This window comes from Panthera onca, chromosome C2, assembly GCF_046562875.1.
Source record: "Panthera onca isolate mPanOnc1 chromosome C2, mPanOnc1 haplotype 2, whole genome shotgun sequence".
Classification (NCBI taxonomy): Eukaryota; Metazoa; Chordata; class Mammalia; order Carnivora; family Felidae; genus Panthera; species Panthera onca.
The window spans coordinates 84,235,798-84,261,893 of NC_138347.1; the positions used below are offsets into that span (position 1 = coordinate 84,235,798).

Here is a 26,096-nt window from a genome sequence, read left to right on the forward strand (position 1 = left end):
GAGGCACAGTGGGGCGAAGGCTGGAGGCACATATGGAGAATGTTAATTGGCCCATGTTCCCATTTCGTTGTAATATAGGGCTGTGTAGAAGAAGGGTGGGAAATACGACTGAGTTTAGGGCCTTCAGTACCAGGCCAAGTATTTTGAATATAGAGGAGACATGCTAGGCAGCATCAGCTGGAAGGGCTGAGACAGGAAGCAAAAAGTTCCAAGAAGACCTCAGAGTCAGCCAGGCCTTTGGCCATCAGCCTGAATCAGGGTTGAGTGATGGGAACGAAAGGAAGAAATGAACAGGACAGGTAGGGAAGGATGTGGCAGCTTTGTAGTGGCTATTGCATGTGGAAAGCAAAGGAGAAGGTAAGGATGACAGGTTTTAAATCTGGGTGACCAGGAGAATACTAGTGCCAGTCATGGAGCTCCCAGGGCGGGAGGGAATGCAGGCAGAGTGGGGACATGATTTGATTTATTGGACCTACCATGTTCACTTTAAGGTGCCGATAGAGCATCCAGCTGGGAATGACTAATCAGAGTTCTGGAGAAGGAAGGTCAGGGCTGGAAATAGATGTGAGCTGGCAGCATCAAAATGGTGGTTAAAGTATCAGGAGTCGATGAAGTGACTTTGGTCTGCATTCTCTGCACCACAGAGCTTTTGATTCCCATCTCCTAGGAAAGTCCGTAACCAATTCTGTGTCCACAAAATAATGTGAAATATATTGTATGTTATATTTATATGGTTGGTTACAGTTTACACAGCAGTTTCACATTTATTTAATCACTGTTACATTCTCATACCCATTTAACAGGTCAGAATGGAGCAGAAAATCAGGACTCAGATTTTAAAGGACAGTCAAGATCACAGAGGTGATCACACCACAGATGGCAAATTTGGGTCTTAAATGAGAATTTCTCTCTCCCAATTCATTGCATTTCCTATTTTAACACTTTAACTTTCCTTGTTTAGAGAAAAATATCTAAAATATCCTACAACATTAGAAGAGCTAAAACTCCCTCTTTAAAAAAATTTTAATCTAGTATAGTTAACATAGAGTGTTTTATTAGTTTCAGGTGTACAATATAGTGATCCAGCAATTCCATATATTACCCAGTGCTCATCAAGATAAGTACACTCTTGATCTCCTTCATCTATTTCACCCATCCCCCCATCCACCTCCCCTCTGGTAACCATCAGTTCTCTATAGTTAAGAGTCTGCTAAAAGTCCATTTTTTAAGAAACAAAAGTTTGAAATTCACTTTTATTGGAACTCACCTATAGATTTTTAAAAATCTTGTCAGGGAGTTAAAAGATGTTGGTATCCCTAAAGGCTGGTTATCTTTAGGTTGAAAGAGATTTTTAGAATCCCCGTCTATGATTGTCTTCTAATTTTTCTTCAATTTTCCCCCCTTTTTCATAAAGATGTAGCCATAGCTGTCACATATAACCTCGATGGGTCATATAGCATGCAGGTAAGCCTTACTGGTTTTCTTTGTACAGTTTAGAGCTAATTCTGATCTCTCTCATACAGAGGAGGGTCTTTTTTCACACTCTGGTTTCTCCCAAGCCATTGGACTATAGTTAGGAGAATGTCATGTGTTTTTATTTCAGACCAATTTGGGGAAATTACTACACTTTCTGATTGTTTCCTCAGTTTGGCTGTGGTTCCCCTAAGTATGAAAACCTGTTTTAAAAAATAGCATTGAATTAGACAGCTAACGAATTCCTGAAGTATGTGCATGTATTCACATCTAAAGCAGCCATTCACAAACTTTTTGGTCTCAAAATCCATGGATACCCTTACAAATTACTGAGACTCCTCAAAGAGCTTTTGTTTGTGTTGATTACATGTATTAATACTTACCATTTAGAAAATTTAACTGAGCATATTTTTCTTACTGTTATTTTTAATATATATTTTACAAAAGTATACATAATGTAAAATATACCATTTTAAACGTTTTTGAGTGTAAATACCATCACATTGTTGTACAACCACCACCACCTTCCATCTCTTTTTTCCTCTTGCAAAACTGAAACTCTGTACCCATTTAAACAGTAACACTCCATGTGCCCCCTTCCCCGCCCACCCCCCCTCAGCCCCTGGCAAACACCAGTGGGCTCTCTGTGTCTATGAATTCGATTACTTTAAGTACTTCATATAAATGAAATCACTCAACATTTGTCCTTTTGTGATTGGATATTTCACTTAGCATAATGTCTTTAAGGTTCTTCTATGCCATAGTTTATGTCCAAGTTTCCTTCCTTTTTAAAGTGGAATGATACTGCATTGCCTCTGTATATCGCACTTCGTTTATTCGTTCGTCTCTTGATGGAATTGGTTCGTCTTGGTTGCTTCCACCTTTTGCCTATTATGAATAATGCTTCTGTGTACATGGGGGACACATATATCTTTGAGACCCTATTTTCAATCCTTTGGGACATACACCCACAAACAGAATTGCTGGTTTGTATGTTCATGTTCTATTTTTAATTTTTTGAGGAACTACCATACTGTTTTCTGTAGGGGCTGCACCATTTTACATTCCTACCAACAGTATTGGAGGGTTTCCTTTTCTCCACATCCTCATCAACATTGACTTTCTGGGTTTGTTTGTTTTTTTTTTCTTTTTTTTAACAGCCATCCTAATGGGTGTGAAATGTTATCTCACTGTGGTTTTGATTTGCATTTCCATAATTAATAATGATGTTGAGCATCTTTTCATATGCTAATTGTCCATATCATCTTTGGAGAAATGTCTATTCATGTCTTTTGCCTTTTTACAATCAGGTTGGTTTTTTGTTGTTGTTGAGTTGTAGGATAAACTGAGAACATTTAAAACCTAAGATTACACAAGCACACGTTCATTAGCTATCAGAGTAATATTATCACATGTCCTGCAGTCTCTAGAAAATCCCACTGTTTGTTCATGAGAGAATGAGAATTTTTAAAAAAGGCAAATACCATTAGTATTATTATGAAGTAGTTTGATATTGTGGACCCCAAGAAGGGTCTTGGGGACCCCAAGAGATCCACAGGTCATAATTTGAGAATCTCTAGTCAAAATGTTTATGATAGCCCTCAATGAAAAGAATCCATTACACTGACAAAATGAAATGCTGAAAGGGTTAAAAAAACAATGTGAGAACTCAACCAAATTCCTATATATTAAAGTACAAAATCAGAGACTAGAATAAATCATTTGTAATATGAGCCAAACGACGTTAAGTCCAACAAAATTGATTGATCAAGGATACTTTGGATCTGCCAATACTATGAGATACCATTTTCTTTCTTTCTTTCTTTTTAAAGCTTATTTATTTTTGAGAGAGAGAGAAACAGAGTGTGAGTGGGCAAGGGGTAGAGAGAGAAGGAGACACAGAATCCAAAGCAGGCTCCAGGCTCTGCACTGTCAACACAGAGCCCGATGCAGGGCTCAAACTCATGAACTGCGAGATCATGACCTGAGCTGAAGTCGGATGCTTAACCGACTGAGCCACCCAGGCGCCCCTGAGATACCAATTTCTTAAACTGAGATTCAGAAAAACTAGGGGGTCAACGTATTTTAGTATATGAGAGTTGTAACTGATACTCGTACCTCTGGTTTGGGGAATGCTTCATATCCCTTGGTAAAGTTAACTCCAGATTGAACTACTACATTTCACAAATTTAGAATGTGCTTGTGTAAATCTTTAAACAAAACTGTTCCCCATCTAACCTTTATGTCCTGAGAATTTCACAAACATTCACATGGCTGTTTTAGTAGGTTACAGAGCACAGTAAAATGTCATATTTAACTTAGGATAGATGAGAAGCAGCATATAAATACTGCACTGTAACCTGTTTCACCTTAGCCTACATCGTATATTTGGAAAGAATAGCCACAGGACTTTCACAGTAACCTCATGGGAATTGAAATGAAAAATAGAGAAGATTTAAATGGATTTCCTGTGTGTGAAGGAATTTTTTTTTCTTGGGTGTGTATGTGAGAAAACATTTTTTAAAACAGAAAGGTTTCATGTCCGTTTGTCAGCTTCCTTGAAAGATCAAGTGTGAAGTCTGTTTCTTGGCACTCTCTCCTCAAGGGCAAAAATTGTGGCTGTCTCCAGCTAGTTAATCTTCTTAACTCATAACTCAAACCCATAAATTTTATCTACATCTTGGGGAGATAAAAGATACACCATCTAATTAGGTGGTTCTGGCCTTTTTCTTTACTGACATTGGCATAGTAAAACCAAATTTGACCTCAGGTACTCAGAAATGAATACTTAACATGTAATATAGTCAACCGAATTGTGATAATTTTACTTAATTTGATTTGTATCTCTATTTCACATTTTTATTGTTATTCTTAAATGAACATTTATCTGTAGCATTATGGCACTATAGATATGTTCTCTGGGTTTTTTTTTTTTTTTCTTTTAATTATCTTAACTGCTATTTCTATGTAGAGTACTTTGTTTATGAATCTTAGGGGCAAAGTTCCTACAGGGCTTTTTAAAAAAAATATTTCACCTGTTACCTTTTGAAACTGTTAACAGTAAAGAATTGATTCTGATTTTATTAATTCTGTAGGGTTGTTTATTTTTTAAGAATCTTATTTTTCTGTTTTTTGTTGTTATTGTTTTTTCAGATTCAAGATAAAACTTTCCAAGTCCTTGGTGATCTTTGTAATGAGGGAGACTGCACTTACCTGAAATGTTCTGTTAATGGAGTTGCTAGTAAAACTAAGCTAATTATCCTGGAAAACACTATTTACCTATTTTCCATGGTAATGTCCCTTTTTTATAATAACACTGTTGAGGTTTGGGAGAAAATTGCTTGACCGGAGGCATCTCACTAAAAGATTAGAAAGACCTTGCTTCCTTCCATCACTGCCATGACCTTTCCTCTGTGTTTCCTTCTCCACTCTGTTTCTTTGCCACATTTCTGCCTTCCCTAGTTCTTTTGTCCACACATGTTCTCCCTGATAGACACATACCATTTTCTGCCTTTAATTCTGAAACATGCCCTTACATCCTTATTGTCAGAGAGTATCTTACTGCCCATTGGGCAGTCTTCTCTCTGAGATTTGATGCCTGAATACTTTGCCCATCCTCCTGGCACTTGGAATTCTGGGGATTTGGGAGGAGGTGACCGCTGAGAGCGAGTCTATGAACTGGATGTTTCTTGTGGGGATGGGGGCAGTCAGAAGGGGTAGTGTCTTGGCAGTCAAAGGATGGTTGATGATCGAGATAGGCCTGGCATATCTTTGGTCAGGAGCTTATTTCCTGACTCATTGCTCTCACGGACCTGCTGCCTGATGAGCCCATAGTTTCTGCACGGGCAGAAAAGAAAATGCATTATCAAATACACTGTGTCCTCTTCAGAGTCTTCTCACATTTGAAAAACACCTTACAGATCATAGTCCTTTATATTCCAGTAATTAAACTACTGTATACAGAATCAAGGATGATTTCACTTTACTAGGCATTCCTTTCCATAGTTATTGCCGGAACAATATGGTGGTGGAGACAGTTTGGTGGAGTGGTGATGAGCGGGAGTTCTGGAATGTGAAGCTGCTTTGGTTCAAATCTTGGCTCTACCTCTGAGCAGCTGTGTGACCTATGGCAAGTTAAACTCCCTGGCTTCAGTTCCCCCATCTATAAACAGGAATAATAACAGTACCTCCCTACCTCATAAACTTGTTTTGATGACTATATATATATATATATATATATACACACACACATATGTATAAAACTGTTAAGAACAGTTTCTGGCTTAGTCTAAACACTTGATAGTGGAGATGCTACTCAAAATGGCTATCAGATAGTGGCTATTTTTTAGCAACAGTTACGTACATTAATTCCTTTAATCCTGTTGTGAGGCATGATGCCAATACTCCTTTATAATGGGAAACCAAGACTAAGAGGAGTTCAGTAATTGCTTAAGATCACAAAGCTAGATTAGAACCCTGGTATTAAAGATTTAACAAATAGCTTGGAAACAGTCCTGTATCTCAGGGTACAGTGATTTGAAACAGTGATTCAAAACTACAGCGATTTGAACTTGATTTCAGTTCCAGTTTGTTTTCTGTTTACAGGCGGGAAGTACTCAGATTGACATTCCAGTCCCCAAATACTTGTCTTCAATGAGCTCAGATGGAACTCAGGAAGGTGCCATAGCTCCTATGACGGGTACCATTGAAAAGGTAATCATGTGAATGTATACAGAATGATGTTCAGTAAGGCCCAGTAAATATCTCCATTGAACTTAGTCATATATATTATTTTTCTCTCTCCAATCTCACTCATTGGGAAGTATCCTCTTGAAGAAAACAAGAGACTGGGACACCCAGCTGGCTTAGTCGGTAGAGCATGTGACTCTTGATCTTGGGGTTGTAAGTTCAAGCTCTGTGTTGGGTATAGAGATTACTTAAAAATAAAATCTTTAGGGGCACCTGGGTGGCTCAGTCTCTTAAGCCTCTGACTCTTGATTTGGGCTCAGGTCATGATCTCATGGTTCATGGGATCAAGCCTGGCATCAGGGTCTGCACTGACAGCATTCAGCCTGCCCGGGATATTCATTCTCTCTCTCTCTCTCTCTCTCTCTCTCTCTCTCTCTCTCTCTCTCTTCTCCCCCCCACCTCAAAATAAATAAATAAACATTTTTAAAAAATAAAATAAAATCTCAGGGCTCCTGGGTGGCTCAGTTGGTTAAGCATCTGACTCTTGATTTCACCTCAGGTCATGTCATGAGATCGAGCCCCCGCATCAGGCTCCATGCTGAGTGTGGCCCTCTTCCTCTGCACCTCCCCTGTTTGCTCACTCTATAAAAGCAGGCAGGCAGGCAGGCAGGAAGGAAGGAAAGTCTTAAAACAAGAGACTATGTGATAGATTGATTTTCTATGTTCAGTCTTCAATGAAAATACCCGTTTACCTAATTTATGATACTGTTATTTTTGAAAGTAGAAATTTCCATCAAAGTATAAATAATCTAAATTTGTCTTTTTATGATTAAAATGGAGCATTCACCAAGCATTACCCAAAAGGGCTATTTTTTAATGTCAAATTTAACACAAACAATTTATCATTAAATAACATTTTTTTTCCAATGTACATAACTACATGTGTGTTAAAATAAAATTTGAAAGGCTGGTACTGATGAAGAACAATGAGGTTTGGTGTTGAATGCTGTATATATTCAGAATTAAGATCCATGCTGAAGTAACTTCAAATGGTGGTAGATTAGTAGTCTTTTTTATATATACACTTGAATATAGTAGAGTTCCTTTAAATGCATCCAAGTCATAAAAATTCAACTCTATATTGTTGGTACCCAAAAAGAAGAAGGAGGCAATAACTATTTAAGTAGTGAAAGTGATTGCACCCCCTGTTCCCCTCTGCACATGTTTGTCCCAGAGGGAGTATGAGCTCAAAGACTTTGATCTGCCTTTAACTCACTCAATCTCAGTTTCCATGTACATTCCAAAATGTAGGCATCCCTGAACATCTATGGGGGAAAAATGCACATTTTCCCTATAGCCGCCCCCTAGACCATTGATTTCATCAAACACTTATAGCATCACCCAGCATTGGGTGATTTGGGGGCTTTCAGAGGTGTTTCTCATTTTTCACAATTTCGGCTCTACACATTGACTGTGGAACCTAATTCCACTGTGTGATGTTTCTAAAAACTCCTTGATAACCATGTTAACTAAGAAGACAGTGAGACCATATGGGATATATGAGTTCACTTATACATGAAAAATGGAAAATAAAGGTTTGGGTTTTTTTTTTCCCCAAGGTTGCCAATAATTTAATTCTTTCACATGAAGACCGTCTATACATTTACCACACAGGACACTCAAAACTTGGAGCACTATCCTAGACTACCTATAAAATCTAGAAAACCAGGCATGCCCCACTACCCTGCCCATGACATTTAAGTGCATTGGTTCTTCCCCTGTTGGTGGTATGTCTTGTCTGTACATTTATTAAAACACAAAAGGACCTTGAAATATATAAATCATATTCATCTGATTCAAGGAAAACTAGATGGTTTGGGGTTGGGGAGAAGGAGCTAAGCAGTGCTCCCCACTGACAAGAGGGCCAGCAGTGCAAGATTGATCTGTAGGTCTCTGATTTGCACCTGTACACCTGTCTTTGACAGATAAGACAACCAGACAGACCCATACTTCTACTGTGTACATTTATATACCACCTCTGTGGACCACGAGGGACCTCTGTGTTTAAAAAAATTTTTTTATTGTTTATTTATTTTTGAGAGACAGAGACAGAGCATGAGCGGGGGAGGGGCAGAGAGCGAGGGAGTCACAGAATCCGAAACAGACTCCAGACTCCGAGCTGTCAGCACAGAGCCCAATGTGGCACTCAAGCTCACGACCCGCGAGATCATGACCTGAGCCCAAGTCGGATGCTTAACTGACTGAGCCACCCAGGCACCCCGGAACCTCTGTGTTTTTAAATATTAACCTGTCACTCTTAATCTCTAGGTATTTGTGAAAGTCGGAGACAAAGTAAAAGCTGGAGATTCTCTAATGGTTATGATTGCCATGAAAATGGAGGTAATGAAATCATAAGTTCACTTTCCAATTAAACTTAGGGAACTATCGGATCTAATTGTTCTTTTGCCTTACTTTGTAAGCTAATACCCATTTTAAATATTAAGAGCCATGGATTGATGAAACATTAACTGCAGGAAACAAAACTAAAACCATCCTCCCCTTAAATATATTTTCATTTTAATTTGGTGAAACTGCACCTGTCAGTTCTGATGCTAAAATCAAAGAAATTGTCAATTCCTTAAATTCAGGCAGTTAGCCAGTTGACTGTTAACCATTGGTATTTTCTAAGGCCAAACTTAGGATGCCAAGCATCAGTATCAAAGTGAAAACCTCAGTCAAACTAGAGTAGCTATTTTAGGTCTTTAGAAATTGTAGGCCAATAGTTCTCAGCCGGACCACATGTTACGGTCATCTGAGGGGGAGAGCTTTGAAAAACTACTTCCCCAGACTGGTTGAATTGGGATCTCCTGGAGTGGGGCCCAAGGATCGTCAGTTTTTAACAGCTTCCCGGGTGAGACTCTACTGTGAAACTTGTTGAGAATTACCAGCTAGACTAGAGCTTCCCGATTAGCGACCTTGCAGGTGTTACAGGTACGTAAAAGTAGTGACTCCTCACAACTGCAAAGCACACCATAAAAATGTTATTTCCTTCGGGTGCCATGCTTGAGAAACCTCAAAACAATTGGCTTTATTTTTCACTTTCGTCTCTGTTGCCTTACTGTGTGCTCAGTCTTCATTAGCATTACAGCCACGGTCGTGTCTTGTGTCCCTGCAGCTTACCATAAAGGCCCCAAAGGACGGCACAATCAAGAAAGTGTTCTACAAAGAAGGTTCTCAGGCCAACAGACATGCTCCTTTAATCGAGTTTGAGGAAGAGGAATCGGACAAAAGAGAAGCAGAATAAATGCCATCAAAGAAATGTCCAATTAAGCAGTATCTTAAATATAGTATCTGTACACCAAAAAGAGAAAGTGCCTTCCTGCTTTTCTCGGAGTCTAATAAACATCAGTTTTACTAAATGATTGTACAATTAGGCTAATATTTGAGAATCATGTACTTGGGTCACAAACACAATAAATTATCTATTTCATACTAATAAATTGAATTATATTTTTTTATTGGAAGCTAATATAGTTTGTTTCTGCCTCAAAGTGTATGTACTGTAGTGTCTTTTAGGAAGGTGGGCAGCAACTTGATCAAAAGAGAATGATTGGAAGAGAAAAAGTTGTTTAATTATCTCCCATTTACAATCATGATGAAAATGGACGTGTTTGAGAGACGGATGCAAATCTGAAAATATGATTGAGTTGAAAGTAATTTTTCTGGGGCACCTGACTGGCTCGTTTGGAGGAGTGCGCAACTCTTGATCTCCTGGTTGTGTTCAAGCCCCATACTGGGCGTAGAGGTTGCTTACATAAATAAAACCTAAGGGGTGTCTGGGTGGTGCAGTCAGTTAAGCGTCTGACTCTTGATCTCGGCTCGGGTCATAATCTTGTGGTTTGTAGGTTCTGTGCTGATGGCATGGAACCTGCTTAGGATTCTGTCTCTCCTCTCTACCCTTCCCCCATTTGTGCGTGCACTCTCCCCCTCTCTCTTTCAAAATAAATAAACTTTAAAAAAATTAAAAATAAATAAATAGGGGCGCCTGGGTGGCTCAGTCGGTTAAGTGTCCGACTTCAGCTCAGGTCATGATCTCACGGTCCGTGGTTTCGAGCCCCGCGTTGGGCTCTGGGCTGATGGCTCAGAGCCTGGAGCCTGCTTCGGATTCTGTGTCTCCCTCTCTCTCTGCCCCTCCCCCATTCATGCTCTGTCTCTCTCTGTCTCAAAAATAAATAAACGTTAAAATAAATAAATAAATAAAACCTAAAAAAAAGTTATGTGGGAAAACATCAAACCCAAAATTGATCTATCTCCTGGCTGCCAAGAAAGCAATTCCATTGTCAAGAGAGTGGTGAGGAAGTCCCAAATACTAAAATTGGAAATGTGGAGTTCTCAAATCTGATTACACATCCTAGTTAGAACGTCTATTTTTCCAACAAGGCAGGATGAAACTCAGTATCCTAAGATGTGGGTGGGGGTGAAGACCGATGTCAAGTGACTGGTGCAGAAAATAGGTATTTTAGGGGTTGGGGTGAGAGAGCTCTGTGGGCAGGTGTAATCAAGGCAGACCTCATAGAGGAAGGAAACCCAGAGCAAGAGTGGGGAGGGGGAACTTATAGACTAGAAATGAAGAAGCAAGGCTTCACTATTGAACATGAGTAAGGTGTGTTCTATATCCAAGAACAGATCTGCCCAACAGGAGTGGGAGGTCCTTGGGAGGCTATATGAGAAAACGTGTGGCATTTAGGTTGGGGCCAGACTAACTGGCATGGAGGAGTAGGTTTGGACTTTATCTTGCAAGGGGCAGTTATATTGAATTATTTTTTAGCAAGGAAAATTTGATTGGGAGAAAATTTGGCTAGTAGAGCCCCTTTGAGAAACTTCGACATTATTTCACAAGGTTGAACATCTGCATACCCTACGACCTGACTTCTAGAAATGCACAGATGCACTTGTGCACCAAGAATGTTCATGGCCACATTACCCATAACACTGGAAGCAATCCCAGTTGGTTGGCAGGAGAAGGGCTAGGTAACCCTGGTATGCCACACAGTGGAATACTATGTAACAACAAAATAAACAGGGTAAGAATATCCACAGGGATGAATCTTGGAATCATAAAGTTAAAGACAGGGTATTTAAAGTATTAGGTATTGGGCCAGGGGTTGAGATGGGTGAGGCATATAGAGGTGGATGCCAGCGACCGCTAGTGTTCTTGTAGGGCTGATGGTTGGTTATATTTATCAAACAATTATGCTTCGTATCTAACATGTTACATAGGAACGTTTTATAATTCAAATAGTATTTTTAAAAATTTCATCTGGCAGCAATATGCCAGTGGATGGAGGAAGAGAAGAATAGAGCCTGGAACACCCATTGGGAAGAAGTTCCTGCAGGTATTTTAGCATGGGGTAAAAAAGGAGAAGGCCATCTCAACCAGCGCTTTTTGAAAGCGATATTTTTCGCAGCAGAGGCTACAAAACTAAAACAAACAAAACTCTAAAAGCGGGAAAAGCAAAGGCGCTCTGGTAGAAATTTGGGGTTGCTATTTGCCCCCTTTCATCTCTTCCAGTGGAATAAGATCAAGCTCTCGGTTTCCTTGTTACCTCGCTGTGTTGGTCAGAGGTAATAATGTTCATGGAAGGAATTTAAAGCCAGTTGTACCCACATGCTGGTGAAATTCACCGCCTCCTGCGGTGCTGTGTGGACAGAGTTCCTTTGCACCTGACTGCCTCTGTTCCTCCTAAAGACAGAGCGGGTACCACCATACACACCAGAGCGTCTGGAAACCAAGATGGTAAGAAACGTTTTTTTTTGCCCTTGCCCTAATTAATGGGAAACAGGATCCAGCTGTGTAGAACGCACCATAATTCATAGCATGATACACCTGTGCACTAGGTGCCACGGGGGCCAGGTGGGCGGCATCATAAATTCTACTTTGGGTTGGGAAGCTGAGGGAGAGGCAGTGACATTTGAACGGGGCTTTGGAGTACAGCCATTTGCCAGCGGAGAAAGAAGGTAAGATAAGGCCATTGCAGGGAGAGGGACTAGCAAGGGCTAATAATAACAGTAAGGCATGGAAGTGCGCTCAGTGTTCAGGGCACAGAGCGATCCGGCTTGGGCTGGAGCACCGGGGTGCGGCAGGCAGGGGCTGGGGAAGTGTCTGCCCAGCAGGGAAAGGACTTTATTCTGGAGGCAGCTGGAGCCCTGGAGATTTTCAAACAGGCATGTTTTTCAAAGCTGTTTCTGTCCACAGTCTGAAGTACAGATTGGTGAGAGGAGAGACACTAGAGACAGGGAGTCCAAAACAGGCACCAGATATGGATGCCTGAGCTGGACAGGCCAGGTGGAGAAGACAGAGCTTGGTACACATCTCCAGGACTTAAGAGTAGCTTTTCTTTTGAATAACCTCCATTTGTAAGCATGGGTCAAAACCAGAGGTGTATGACTGGAAGACAGCAGTTGGCTACTTTATCTCCGACAGTAGCATTCTGGACGCGTTGTGTTCGGGTCTAGGACAAGGAAGAAAACAACAAAAGTTAAGAGCCCTGATGGCTGCTTTTTAATTGCTGGCGAGGCCACGTAGCATTGTAGTCTAGACAGCCTTGGAGGTTAAAATTCTTGCATTCAGACCCTCCTCTCGCCGCCGCTCGCTGTAGTGTCTCTGGCAAAGTCATTTACACTCCCTGAGCTTCATCTGTCAAGGTGGGTGGCAGTGCTACCTCACCGGGTTGTTTTGGAGATTAAATGAGAAAATGTAGAGGTGGCCTTCAGCACTGTGCCTAGAACATCATTTACACACAACTGATAGTATTAATTTTTAATTGCTGTTACTGCTCCAGAGCAATTAAGGAACTGCTCTAAATCCAGCTCAGCTGGTTATCCTTGTCAGCAAAATTCCCGGGTCCTGGGGTGGTGAAAACCTCTACCTGGACACGCATCACTCCATCCCCTCTTCACTCCCTCCCCCCCGGCTCTGGTCTGCTCCAGTGTCACCCAGGCACCTGTCAACCACAGGCAGACTATGGTGCCATCTGAGGAAGCCTCCATGGTCCCCTCCCTCTGTGACAGTAGGATGCCGGGCTGGCATGTCCTAGAGCCTGCATGTTAATGGGACAGCAGCACGCCCAGAAGCAGCATGTTTCCTGCACAAAGGACGGGCTGGACTAACTCCATCTTTTACATACGTTGTGACACGTGTGTGTAGATGGCACGGGGGTGGGGGGGGTGGGGGTGGGGGCGGGGGCCCAGGTTGTCTGGTTTCAGCCTCTGTGTGAGTGGGTGTCACCACTTCCGTAGGGTGGCCGAGTAGGGAGGTCTCTTCCTTGGCTGAACTCACTGTTTTTCTCCACGACTGTCTTCTCTTCTCACCCTTGCATGCTTGCCTTTCTTAACCTTCAAATAGTTCTCTTAGGAATATTAGAAGTTGAAATGTACATCTATGTTCTGTGTACACGTGACACTTGTGGTTAAAATATTTACAGTGTTGATAGTAATACCTTGCACTTCTGTTGCACCTTTCATCAGGGGATCTCCAAAAGCACTCCTAGATATTCACACCAAGCTTCAAGACACCCAGAAAGAGGAAAATGTGATTTAAACTGTGTGGTGAGAGGGAAGGAGATGGATGTCCCCAAATGCTTTCCTCCAAGCCCAGAGCAGGGAGCCTTGGGTCATTAGTGCCTTCCTGCTAATGACACACTGCTCCCTGAGGGCTGGCCCCAGGGAGCTGCAGCCTTGGGGTAGCCATTCTACTCCACCAGACTCTAAGTACAGGGCATCCCAGGAGGCTCAGCCATGCTCCACAGCTCTCAAAGTCGCAGCCTTTGCCTATCCGACTAAGAACAGTCTTGCCTATCTGCCCCCATCCCCCATGAAGAACCCTAGGTTCCTTCTGGACCAGGGAGTGCCTGGATCATTAGCAGATCCTAGCTGATACCAATGATTACCCTGTCACCCTGACATTTGTCTCCCACGTGCTGGATGATGGGAATCAGAATGCCCTGTGCCTCTAACTGGCTCAGACTCCTACAGCGAGTTGCAAGTGCAGTGTGAACATTCTCCCCTTAAACCTCCCAAGTCACAGCCTTGGTGTAACTCCCTCCCTCCTAAGATGGCTAACATCATTCTTTGTACATCCCACCCCTCATTAGCTTTGTGCTGAACCCTTCGTTTAGATTAGAAATAATTCTCCAAATCCACCACCTCCTCACCAAAAACAAAAACAAAAACAAAAACAAAAACAAAAACACTAACAACAGCAACAAAACTTGGGACTTCTCTCTCTTCTCGGTTATTGTTACTCCTTTATCATTACTACCTATGTCATCAGGCATGGTGGTTTTTCCCCCATTACTGAAAGCAGGTGTCATGCTAATCACAATTCAGACCGGCATCCCACCTAACTCTGTTCTCCTATTGACCATCTGGCCCCACTTAGAGCTTCCATTTTTGATGTGTCATTCTAAGTTGTCTACCCCATCCACAATGAGTAACACTTGCCCTCAACCTTCCTTACTCCTCTGTAGCCAGACCCACCACACACCCTAACCCTGGAGTCATTCCACATTAATACAATACATCAAGCAATTATTGAAGATCTATATGCAAGACGGGTCATAGGTCTTTAGTTCCTTGGCCATGTAAGTGCCATTAGTCTCTTCTCAGATAAGTATTAATGTTTGAATAGGTAATACATGCCCATGGTTCAAACCCTAAAAATGTATTTTAAAAGGTATACAGGGAAAATCTCCCTCCTATCCACAGCCCCCACACCCCTGGCAACCTTGAGCCGCTATTAATTGTTCGTTGTGTATCCTTCCAGTGTTTCTCCATGCACTCAAAACCAAATACAACTCTGTGGTCTAATTTCCTACCTTCTACAGTAAAGATCAAATTCTGCACTTTGCTTTTGTTATTTAACCATGTGTCTTAGAGATGCTTCCATAACCATATACAGGGAGTTTCCTTAGTCTGTTTCAGAGCTACACGGTTTTTCCATTTGTTCCATTTGTCCCACTAAATGGACATGACTTATTCAACCAGACGTTTACTGGTGGATATCTAGATTGTTTTCAAAGCCTTGCTATGACCAAAAAGTGCAGTGAATAACCAGACAATATTTCATTTTGTGCATACACAATTATATCTGTTAGGATAAATTCCTAGAAGTAAATTGCTTGGTCAGAGACTAATAATGAATTATTTAAAAATTAAGCTAAAAAACATTTGAAGGTATTGTTATGGTGCCCGCAATAACAACTCACATTTATAAGGCATTTTATGATGTGCTGATATTTTATCACCAAGGGAGGAATCACCTATATTATCCTCATAGCAATTTGAGGGAGCTGAGATTGTGAGAATAATTTGCACACAATCATACTTCCCACACCTGTTGGGACCAAAACTGAAACCAGGACTTTTCATTCCCAAATCCTCTGCTTTCTTGTATAACGCTACCTCCTGAAGTAGCAAGGCAGAGGGAAAGGCAACTTTACTCATCCAAACTTGTATTCCCCTCTTCACATTTTCTGAGAATGTTCCCTCCTTGGCCAAATATCTCCTCGTTCTTTCAGATCTTCACCTGGAGAATTTAATGGTACCGTGGCCCCCATGTTTGACCAGAGAGTCACAGGTGTGCTACTTGCCAAGCCATCCTACTAGAAAATTCAGTGCAACTTCCGGTGGAGTTAGAACCTTGGAGATAAAAACCGTTCTTTCAGAATGGGGGTTAACATTCAAACACCCTCCAGACAAGATCTTCTGGTGGTCTCCTTTCCAGAACAAGATCATTCTCTTGAAACCTTAAGAGAAATACCATAGCTCAACATCAGTGAGGAATTTAATTTCCCGGATGAAACGGTGGGAGTGGGGCGTAGACGGACGGGGGGCAGGCAATGTGGTCTAATTTTCAGAGATTTGTACTTCACAAAAAGACTTCGGACATCTCTGGTATTTGGGAAAACTTATTTAGCAGGTAGATTCAGTGATCATTTATGTCTTTTAAGCAGAAGGGTAAAATTTTGCCTTTCTTGTGGACAATTGTGGAGACAGATTAAGAGAAAAGATAGGACTCCTGAAGGCCAATATTTCATTACAAAAACTGAAAGAATTTGTTAATTTCAAACAATTTCCAGGGGCACCTGGGTGGCTCAGTCAGTTAAGCATCTGACTCTTGATTTTGGCTCAGGTCATGATCTAACAGTTTGTTTTTAAACCCTACATTAGGCTCTGCACTGACAGCACAGAGCCTGCTTGGGATTCTCTCTCTCTCTCTCTCTCTCTCTCTCTCTCTCTCTCTCTCTCTCTCTCTCTCTCTCCCCCCCTCTTTTGCTTGTGTGTGCACACTCACTTTCTCTCTCTCTCTCAAAAGAAATAAAGAAACTTTAAAAAATAAAGACAATTTCCACAGAGAACAATCCTGTGCTGCCGGATTGAGTGGGGGATGGGCAAAATGGGGTGAAGGGAGTGGGAGATCCAAGTTTCCAGTTATAGGATAAGTGAGTCACAGCGATCAAACACACAGCATAAGGAATACAGTCAATGATATTGTAACAGTATTGTATAATGACAGATGGTAGCTACACTTGTGAGCATAACATAACACCTGAAGTCGTCCAGTCACTACGCCCTACACCTGAAACTAATGTGTGTCAACTAAAATTTTGTTAAAAGCAATTTTCTCACCAACTCTGCTTTACAGATTTTATTATATTGTCTGAAGACTTTTATTTGCTAATGTAATTCTTTCAAAAAATCTGATTTACTTGAATGTACAAAAAAGTTAAAAACGATACAGTAGAATCTACATAAGAAAACTTTATGGGCAAAAGAATTTGCCCCTTCTTCAATCAGAATAACATACACACATGCCCAGAAATTTCATTTTGTTTAAGTGGTTTGATTTCTCAGAGATCAAACAGCTCTAAGAAGAACACACAGAAAAATATATCAACACCTTAATGATGAGTTCTTGATTCACAGTGAAAGGTGTACCTGTGAGTCAAATCAGAATACTCAGATTGATTTGACTGCTGTGTTTCTCCTGGTGTGAAAAGCACAGGGAAGCCACATTATAATGACAAGTGTTCTTGATAGGCAGGGACCCAGATGAAAGGAATTTGGTGCATTTTATACGATCTAACAATTTGATGCATCTCTCCCCACAAAAGAAATGCATACCAGCGGCTAAAGAGCCTCAAACAGTTGAAATCATGCTACCAGTTTTCTCTTCTGGGATTTCCTACTTTTCTACGTTTCTCTTGGTCACCCCCATTTTACTAACGTGTTCTTTCTTTAGATTTATTAAGTCACCATTGACCTATTCATCCTAAGCTTTCCTAATGATAGGAATCACCTGGAGTACTTAACAAAAATAGATCTCTGAATAAGAATTTCTAAGAGAAAGGTCTGGTGTTCTGTATATTTAACAAACATCCACGTGATTTTTCCCAGGAGTGTTTTTGAACAGCTCAGTGTATCTCCAAATGTAACCTTCTGGGGTGCCTGGGTGGCTCAGTGGGTTGAGCATCTGACCTTAGTTCAGGCTCAGGTCATGATCCCACACAGTCTGTGAGTTGGAGCTCTGCATCAGGCTTGCTGCTCTCAGAGCATAGCCCACTTGGGGTCTTGTGACCCCCCCTCTCTCTGTCCCTCACTCTCTCTCTCTGTCTCTCTCTCTCTCTGTCTCTCTCTCTCTCTCTCTCTCTCTCAAAAATAAATAAAACATTTTCAACAATGTAATGTTCCTACAAACCACCTGCTCCTGATTCCATTGGTCTGGAAAGGGTCTGAGATTCTCCATTCCTAACAAGCTCCCAGGCCTCTAGCCAGGGGACAGACAGCATTTTGACTAACAGGTGGCAATGGTTCTCAAAAAGCGTTCCTGCACCAGCAGCCTGGGCAAAACCTCAGAACTTCTTAGAAATGCAAATTCCCAGCCCCACTCCACCTACACCTAATGAATCAGAAAAGTTGGGATGGGACCCAGAAATCTGTTTTAACAAGGTCTCCAGGTGAGATTTTGATGCATCCTCAAATTCAAGAACCACAGATCTATAGTTATGTTTAGCTGCTTCTCACTGCTTCTGATTGGGAAGTTATTTCATTTGAGATGAACCTTTGCACATTTCTGATTTTATTCATGTTGTATATCGTTAGTTTAACTCCATTTGGGGGATACCTTATTAGCACCTTTATAAAGTGCTGAGGAAATATTGGTACCAGAAACTCATCTTGGAGTATCTTGGGGGAACCTACTCCTTGTTACCTTTAAATTTAATTTGTATCAATGCAAGGTAATAGATCAGGGTTCACAAACGCCTCCAGGAACCACGCACTCAGAATATTTTTTTTTAATTTTTTTTAACGTTTATTTATTTTTGAGACAGAGAGAGACAGAGCATGAACAGGGGAGGGTCAGAGAGAGGGAGACACAGAATCTGAAACAAGCTCCAGGCTCTGAGCTGTCAGCACAGAGTCCGACGCGGGGCTTGAACGCATGGACCGCGAGATCATGACCTGAGCGAAGTCGGACGCTCAACCAACTGAGCCACCCAGGCGCCCCCAGAATATCTTTTAAGTGAAGCAGCAGGGTTTCAGGGAAGAGGTTGGCTTCAGAAAGAAGCTGTCCCTTGGCTCCACCCAGCCAGTGCCAAGGGGGAATGTGGGCTCAGAGGGCTCATGTCTTCCAATTGCTTAAAAGAAGTCAGAAAGCCAACTTTTCACGTGAAATCTCTTGATTTTTCAGTGTTGGCAAACTATTCAGATTTGTTGTAAATATTCTGTGTGCCTAACAAGCTAGGCTTCTGTTCGTGAGTCCACAGTGGAGGGACTAGTTACAAAGGTGATTAATTCACCAGCCTTGCACCCTCGACTTGTGTTACTGTCTCTCAAGAAGAGGAAGCCAGCTCTGGAGGTCCACTGCTGTGAAACCCAAACCCAAACCATTTACCATGTTCTCATGAAAGGCCAGTCAATTCTTCTAAGTGGCTCCCTCAGAAACATGTGGAACATTTCTAATTGGGAAATGGATGGTGTCACATTGTGTGATCCATCTGGAAGCAAAGAACGTCTAATAGTCAGGATTACTCTGCCTAGGGGCAGATCCAGATTTTGTGAGGCCTGAGGCTTTTACAATTTGGAGGGACCCTATTTCAGAAAAATAGGTGAAGTTATGAATACAAGATTATTTATGAAAGTACAAAGAAATCTTAATCATGTAGGAAATATTTACTTTTGCAAATTTTTGTTAAGTTTATGTATTTTGAGAGACAGTGCAAGTGGGAGAGGGGCAGAGAGAGAGGGAGAATCCCAAGCAGGCTCCACACTGTCAGCACAGAGCCCGACACAGGCTCGAAGCACAGGGCTTGACCTGTGCTTCACATGACCTGTTCACATGACCAATTCACATGACCTGAATTGAAACCAAGAGCCGAACGCTAACCAACTGAGCCACCCAGGTGCCTCTATTTTTGCAAATTTAAAAAGAGCAAATGCCCACTGCCTTGGAAGGGCCTATACATCAGGGGCCTTAGAGCATCCTGAGTGTCCCCACACATCTGCCTCTGTCCCAGTGACCACTGGGTTGCAGGCAGGGGTTAGGATGAGGCTGGCAGTGTTGGCATTCTGGGTGCTGATGTTCTGTTTCTTGACCTGAGTGGGAAGGTGGATACCTTTATTTTACAATCTGTTAGGCTGTTCACTTACATTTCTTATAGTCTTATGTATATTTCATAACTTGAAAAATCATTTGGCCTTTCTACGTCAGCAAAAATACTCATTGGGTAAAGTAGTTCTTCAATAAACATTTGTTGAATGAACAAAAAATTGAATGATTTCAAATCTATACAGCTAATACCTGTCAAGGGCTTAAATGTGTAAGGATCCCTGCTAGGTGCTGTGTTATTAAATACATTATAGTATTTACTATTTAAGTAACAGGAGAGGTAAAATCTAATGAAAGAAATAAAATAGGGGTGCCTGGAAGGCTCAGGGTAGAGCATGTGGTTTTTGATCTTAGGGTGGTGAGTTCAAGCCCTACACTGGGTGTAGATCTTATTTTTAAAAAAAGAAAGAAAATGATTTTATTTTATCATATCTTTAAAAGTTTATTTAAGTAATCTTGACACCCAATGTGGGACTCAAACTCATGACCCTGAGATCAAGTGTTGCACACTCTTTCAATGGAGCCAGCCAGGCACACCTATTTCATCATTTTTCAAAGTTAATCTTATTCCTTTACTATGTAAAAGTTTTGTTTTTTTTTTTAATTTTTTTTTAACATTTATTTATTTTTGAGACAGAGAGAGACAGAGCATGAACGGGGGAGGGGCAGAGAGAGAGGGAGACACAGAATCAGAAGCAGGCTCCAGGCTCTGAGCCATCAGCCCAGAGCCCGATGCAGGGCTCGAACTCATGGACCGCAAGATCGTGACCTGAGCTGAAGTCGGATGCTCAACTGACTGAGCCACCCAGGCGCCCCTACTATGTAAAAGTTTTATGTATAAAACTAAAAATATATTATTTTTTATATATAAGCTGAATGCAGACTTTGAAAAGAAAACATCTAAATTTAATGCCATTAACCAAAGTTTTATTATTTACAGCTTTAAGAAGTTTTAATTTATAATTATACAATTTTTAAAGTGTATTTATTTTGAGAGAGGAGAGGGAGAGAGAGAGACCGCGTGCGCTTGAGTGGGGGAGGGGCAGAGATTGCCTCTACAATCATACAATTTTTTAAAGTGTTAGCTAGAGGGAGCAGAAAAACAACATAAATTGGTATTTATCCAACATATTCTAAAGGCCAGATGAATAATATTTTGAAAAACATGTATGGGGTGCCTGGTGGCTCAGTTGGTTAAGCATCTGATTCTCAATTTCAGCTCAGGTCACCATCTCCTGGTTGGTGAGATCGAGCCCTGTGTTAGGCTCCATGCTGCCAGGGCAGAGCCTGCTTGGGATTCCTTGTGTGCTTCTCTCTTAAAAAAAAAAAAAAAAAAAAAAAAAAAAAATCGTGTATAATTCAACCACACTAACATAACCACTCTTATTATTTTGTTTCCTTTGGTCTTATATTTATAGGTACACTTTTTACATAGTTAAAATTATAGTGTCCATAAAATTTCAACCCTGATTGTTTTTACCTAACACATCTTAAGCATTTTCTATGTCGCTACCTGGTCTTTATAATTCTAACTTTAAAAACTGCATAATTATTCCTTAGCTATTCCCAGTAAATGGTTGGAATATAATTTATATAACCATGCTTCTAGTCTTAGACATGCAGATTATTTTTAATTTTTGCTATTATAAAATAATGCAGCTCTTACCATTTTGATGTACATAGCTTTCTTTTTTCATTAGGGTCATATGCCTATGGATACATATCCTTCCATTTTTTTTCCTATAAAGTCCTCTATTTCATTTGTGCACTTTAAAAAGAACCAGAGAAAAGTGAGAGAGGGAAACAGGTGGGGAGATGGTATGAGAGGGAACATCCTGTGCAGAGATATGCAACATTATTTACCTTGATTGAATATAAGACGGAACTTCAATTTTTTGCATTAAAATTCATAGAACACATTTTTCTCCTATCAGAGGTGTTCTATTTCTTTGGTCCCCATGGATATTGTGCCAAAACCAACAGAATGGGTCACTCTCTGAAAATCCATCTCTCAAGTTGTCAGAAATTATGACAGCTAGCAAGAGAGAGTTTAAGTAGCCAATGTTACAGATTTGCAATTGCCTAATTATGCTACATATGACATTTCATTCCAACTTAATTGCAGAAATTGAGCATCTATATTGTTTCTGTTTTCTGTAGCAAAAATCTGGACAGGTAATGTGGTAATTTTTTTTCTGATTTGTGAATGTAATTACATGAAGAGTCATAAAAAGCTCTTTTATTATACATGTACTTAATTAGCTTTTGTGTGAAATCTGGGCGTAAGTCTGGGCAAAACACTCAAAGGCAAGCATAAACAAAACACAGCCCCTCTGCTCAAACAGTTTATAATTTATTAGGAAATCAAGAACATAAACCTGAGTCAATTAACCTTCCAAGTAAAGCTTATGTTCTTAAAAATATGCATAAGACACCCCAGGGAAATATAAATACAAACTGGACACTTGAAGATATTAAGGAATATTGTTAGATTTTTGGTTGAGTTAATGGTATTGTATTTTGTTTTTTAGAGATATGGAAATACATACGAATAAAATGTTATAACATCAGAGATTTGCATCAAAATTATGCAGGCCATGGAAATGGATGGGGCATAAATGAGACAAGGCTGGCCTTGAATTGCTAATTGTAGAAGTTGGGTGATGGGTATGTCTGGATAATTTGGTCTACTTGTGTATATATTTGAAAAATTTTGAAATAAATTATTACACCTTACTTAGTTTTCCTTTGCAAAATCAAAATACTAAGTATGACTGGAGCCTCCGTGACCCACCACACACAATAGTAATACTCTCTCCACCTTTCTATCTACCCAGCCAGCCTGACCTTTCATACCCAGGCTCCCATCTGACTAAAATGGCCAACTCTCAGTATCTGCCCTGCATTACTTTGAGGCCCCTACCTGGAAGGGAGATGTTGACAAAGAAGCTTGCTTAGTGAGAAATCGTGCTTATTTGACCTCTGCTTGAACTTGAAAATCTATGTTTATTTGGGAATAAAACAGAAGTGATTCATCTTATGAATTTCCTCAGGGCCAGTGGAATCCTGAATTTCCTTGGATGAGTTTATTCATTCTAAGCTCTAATTGAAACCACAATATGGAAACTGGCTGGCTCTTCTCTTATATATTCTATCTGCTAGAAGCAGCAACATCTGCCAGCATCTCAATTCCTACTTCCTTGGCATTGGGTTGAATTAATCAATAGACTATATAACTAACACAAAAAAAAAAGCCAAATAAAAAATCTTCCAGTAAAGCAAATGGAAAATTACAAAATAAAAGCTTAATTTTCTGTAGTTTTTCAAGTAAGGTAAAAGTGATTCATTTTTCTTTTGATTTGAAATGTTTTGAAGGAAAATTGAAATTGATAGTATAAACCTGGGGTACTCTCAGGAGCCATTTCCTTTGTTTTATTCCCTCTTTGTTGAAACTGTTCTCCCTTAACTCATTGAATTATATCACTGTAATTACCCAAGTCACTGTTATTAAGTAGAAAATCTGATGCCACCATTTTCATAGTCTACAGGATGATCCCATCAACAAGAAAGGAGTACTCCAAAAACCATGAAATACCTGGGAATACATCTAACCAAAGAGGTGAAAAATCTATACACTGAAAACTGTAGAAAGCTTATGAAAGAAATTGAAGAAGACACACAAAAAAATGGAAAAATATTCCATGCTCCTGGATAGGAAGAACAAATATTGTTAAAATGTCAATACTACCCAAAACAATCTACATATTTAATGCAATACTTATCAAAATAACACCAGCATTCTTCACAGAGTTAGAACAAACAATCCTAAAATTTGTATGGAACCAGAAAAGACCCTGAATAGCCAAAGCAATCTTGAAAAAGAAAACCAAAGCAGGAGGCATCACAATCCTGGACTTCAAGCTGTATTACAAAGCTGTAGTCATCAAGACAGTATGGTACTGGAACAAAAACCCTTAGATCAATGGAACCGAACAGAGAACCCAGAAATGGACCCACAAACATATAGCCAACTAATCTTTGACAAAGCAGGAAAGCATATCCAATGGAATAAAGACAGTCTCTTCAGCAAGTGGTGCTGGGAAAACTGGACAGCAACATGCAGAAAAATGAACCTGGACCACTTTCTTACACCAGAGACAAAAATAAACTCAAAATGGATGAAAGACCTAAAAGTAAGACAGGAAGCCATCAAAATCCTCAAGGAGAAAGCAGGCAAAAACCTCTTTGATCTTGGCCACAGCAACTTCTTACTCAACACATCTCTGGAGGCAAGAGAAACAAAAGCAAAAATGAACTATTGGAACTTCATCAAAATAAAAAGTTTCTGCACAGCGAAGGAAACGATCAGCAAAACTAAAAGGCAACCGATGGAATGGGAGAAGATATTTGCAAATGACGTATCAGATAAAGGGTTAGTATCCAAAAATCTATAAAGAACTTATCAAATTCAACACTCAAAAAACAATCCAGTGAAGAAATGGGCAAAAGACATGGACACTTCTCCAAAGAAGACATCCAGGTGGCCAGCCGACACATGAAAAAATGCTCCACATCACTCATCATCAGAGAAATACAAATCAAAACCACAATGAGCTACCACCTCACACCTGTCAGAATGGCTAACATTAGCAACTCAGGCAACAACAGATGTTGGTGAGGATGCGGGGAGAGAGGCTCTCTTTGCCCTGCTGGTGGGAATGCAAACTGGTGCAGCCACTCTGGAAAACAGTATGGAGGTTCCTCAAAAAACTAAAAATAGAACTACCCTACAACCTGGCAATTGCACTACTAGGTATTTATCCAAGGATTACAGGTATGCTGTTTTGAAGGGGCACATGTGCCCAAATGTTTATAGCAGCACTAACAACAATAGCCAAAGTATGGAAAGAGCCCAAATGTCCATCGAAGGATGAATGGATAAAGATGTGGTATATATATATACAATGGAGTATTACTCAGCAATCAAAAAGAATGAAATCTTGCCATTTGCAACTATGTGGATAGAACTAGAGGGTATTATGCTAAGCGAAATTAGAGACAAATATCATATGACTTATATGAGGACTTTAAGACACAGAACAGATGAACACAAGAGAAGGGAAGCAAAAATAATATAAAAACAGGGAGGGGAACAAAACATAAGAGACTCTTAAATATGGCAAACAGAGGGTTACTGGAGGGGTTGGGGATGGGGATGGGCTAAATGGGTAAGGGGCATTAATGAATCTACTTCTGAAATCATTGTTGCACTATTTGCTAATTTAGATGTAAATTAAAAAAAGGGAATAAATGCTTAATATTTTGAAGGCTCAGTTTCTAATATCTATTCTAATATAAATATCCAGTTTTATGGTTCTCAACCTCTTTACCCTTTCAGATTCTCCTTATTTTTATTAACAGGGATTTTTGTTTTAAAACATTTTTTTCCCTAACAAATGATGTGTATTTATTAACAAGTCATCAAGTAATTTCTTCAATTTTAAAGTAACCAAAGAACACATATAATTCATAATGAGCTTAGAATAATATATATTACCACCCTGAACTCAAATAGTCCCAGTTAAGATGGAAGAATTGCAACTTGTTAGCAGTAGAAAGCTTTTATTTTTTCTTTCGCCAAGCCATTTCTGTTAGACTTTTTTACATACTGAAAATGGTCTGTGGTCTATATTAACAACCTTTGCAAACTGTAGTTGGGATAATAGCTCTACTCATTATATTATTCGGAGCTCCTGTAAAAGAGCCTTGGTAACAAAAAAAAAAAGGGTTTTTTTAAAGATGATTTTCCCCCTTCTCATTGATAGGCATTATTACACATAAAATTCACGAACTAGTAAATAATCTCTTGGGTATACTCTTTCTTATATTCTTTCCTTTCTGTGTTTTCTTGCTGTAAAACCAACATCCCTGGCTCTTTGCTGGAGAGAAGAGGCATCCTAAGGCTGCCATGTGGACATGAGCTCACCAGGCAGGCAGGTGGTAAAACATGTGGTTTATTTTGAAGCTCTTCATCTCCCTACCAACCATCTCTTCTCCCCCTGGAGTTTTCAGTCCAGTTTCAGCTCATTGTTAGGCCAGTAGAAAATACTTTAGGAGACCTAAAAATGTATGACACGTGGTCTCTGCCTTTGAAGGATGCACAGTCTAGTCATTAGTAAAGGGATAATGACGTGGGCAGAAATACCTAAGATGAAAGGCAAAATGAGCCAGGTGCTCTAGGGATTCCAAACAGCCTGCTTGGGCT

General features: G+C 40.2%; 1 protein-coding gene across 3 annotated transcripts in view; it reads left to right on the forward strand.

Annotated features, from left to right (window-relative positions):
• Positions 1 to 9,691, forward strand: part of MCCC1 (methylcrotonyl-CoA carboxylase subunit 1) — a 58,618-nt gene extending 48,927 nt beyond the window's left edge. For 2 of the 3 annotated variants that reach the window (XM_060639319.3, XM_060639320.3), the window contains exons 15-19: positions 1,415 to 1,464; positions 4,627 to 4,764; positions 6,079 to 6,186; positions 8,491 to 8,562; positions 9,338 to 9,691. In XM_060639319.3, coding sequence (XP_060495302.1) covers positions 1,415 to 1,464; positions 4,627 to 4,764; positions 6,079 to 6,186; positions 8,491 to 8,562; positions 9,338 to 9,466 — 497 coding nt within the window. In that variant the 3' untranslated portion in view covers positions 9,467 to 9,691. Of the gene's footprint in view, positions 1 to 1,059; positions 1,385 to 1,414; positions 1,465 to 4,626; positions 4,765 to 6,078; positions 6,187 to 8,490; positions 8,563 to 9,337 lie in introns of those variants that run through there. The other variant, XM_060639321.3, reaches the window with a different exon arrangement.
• The last annotated feature ends 16,405 nt before the right edge of the window (positions 9,692 to 26,096 follow it).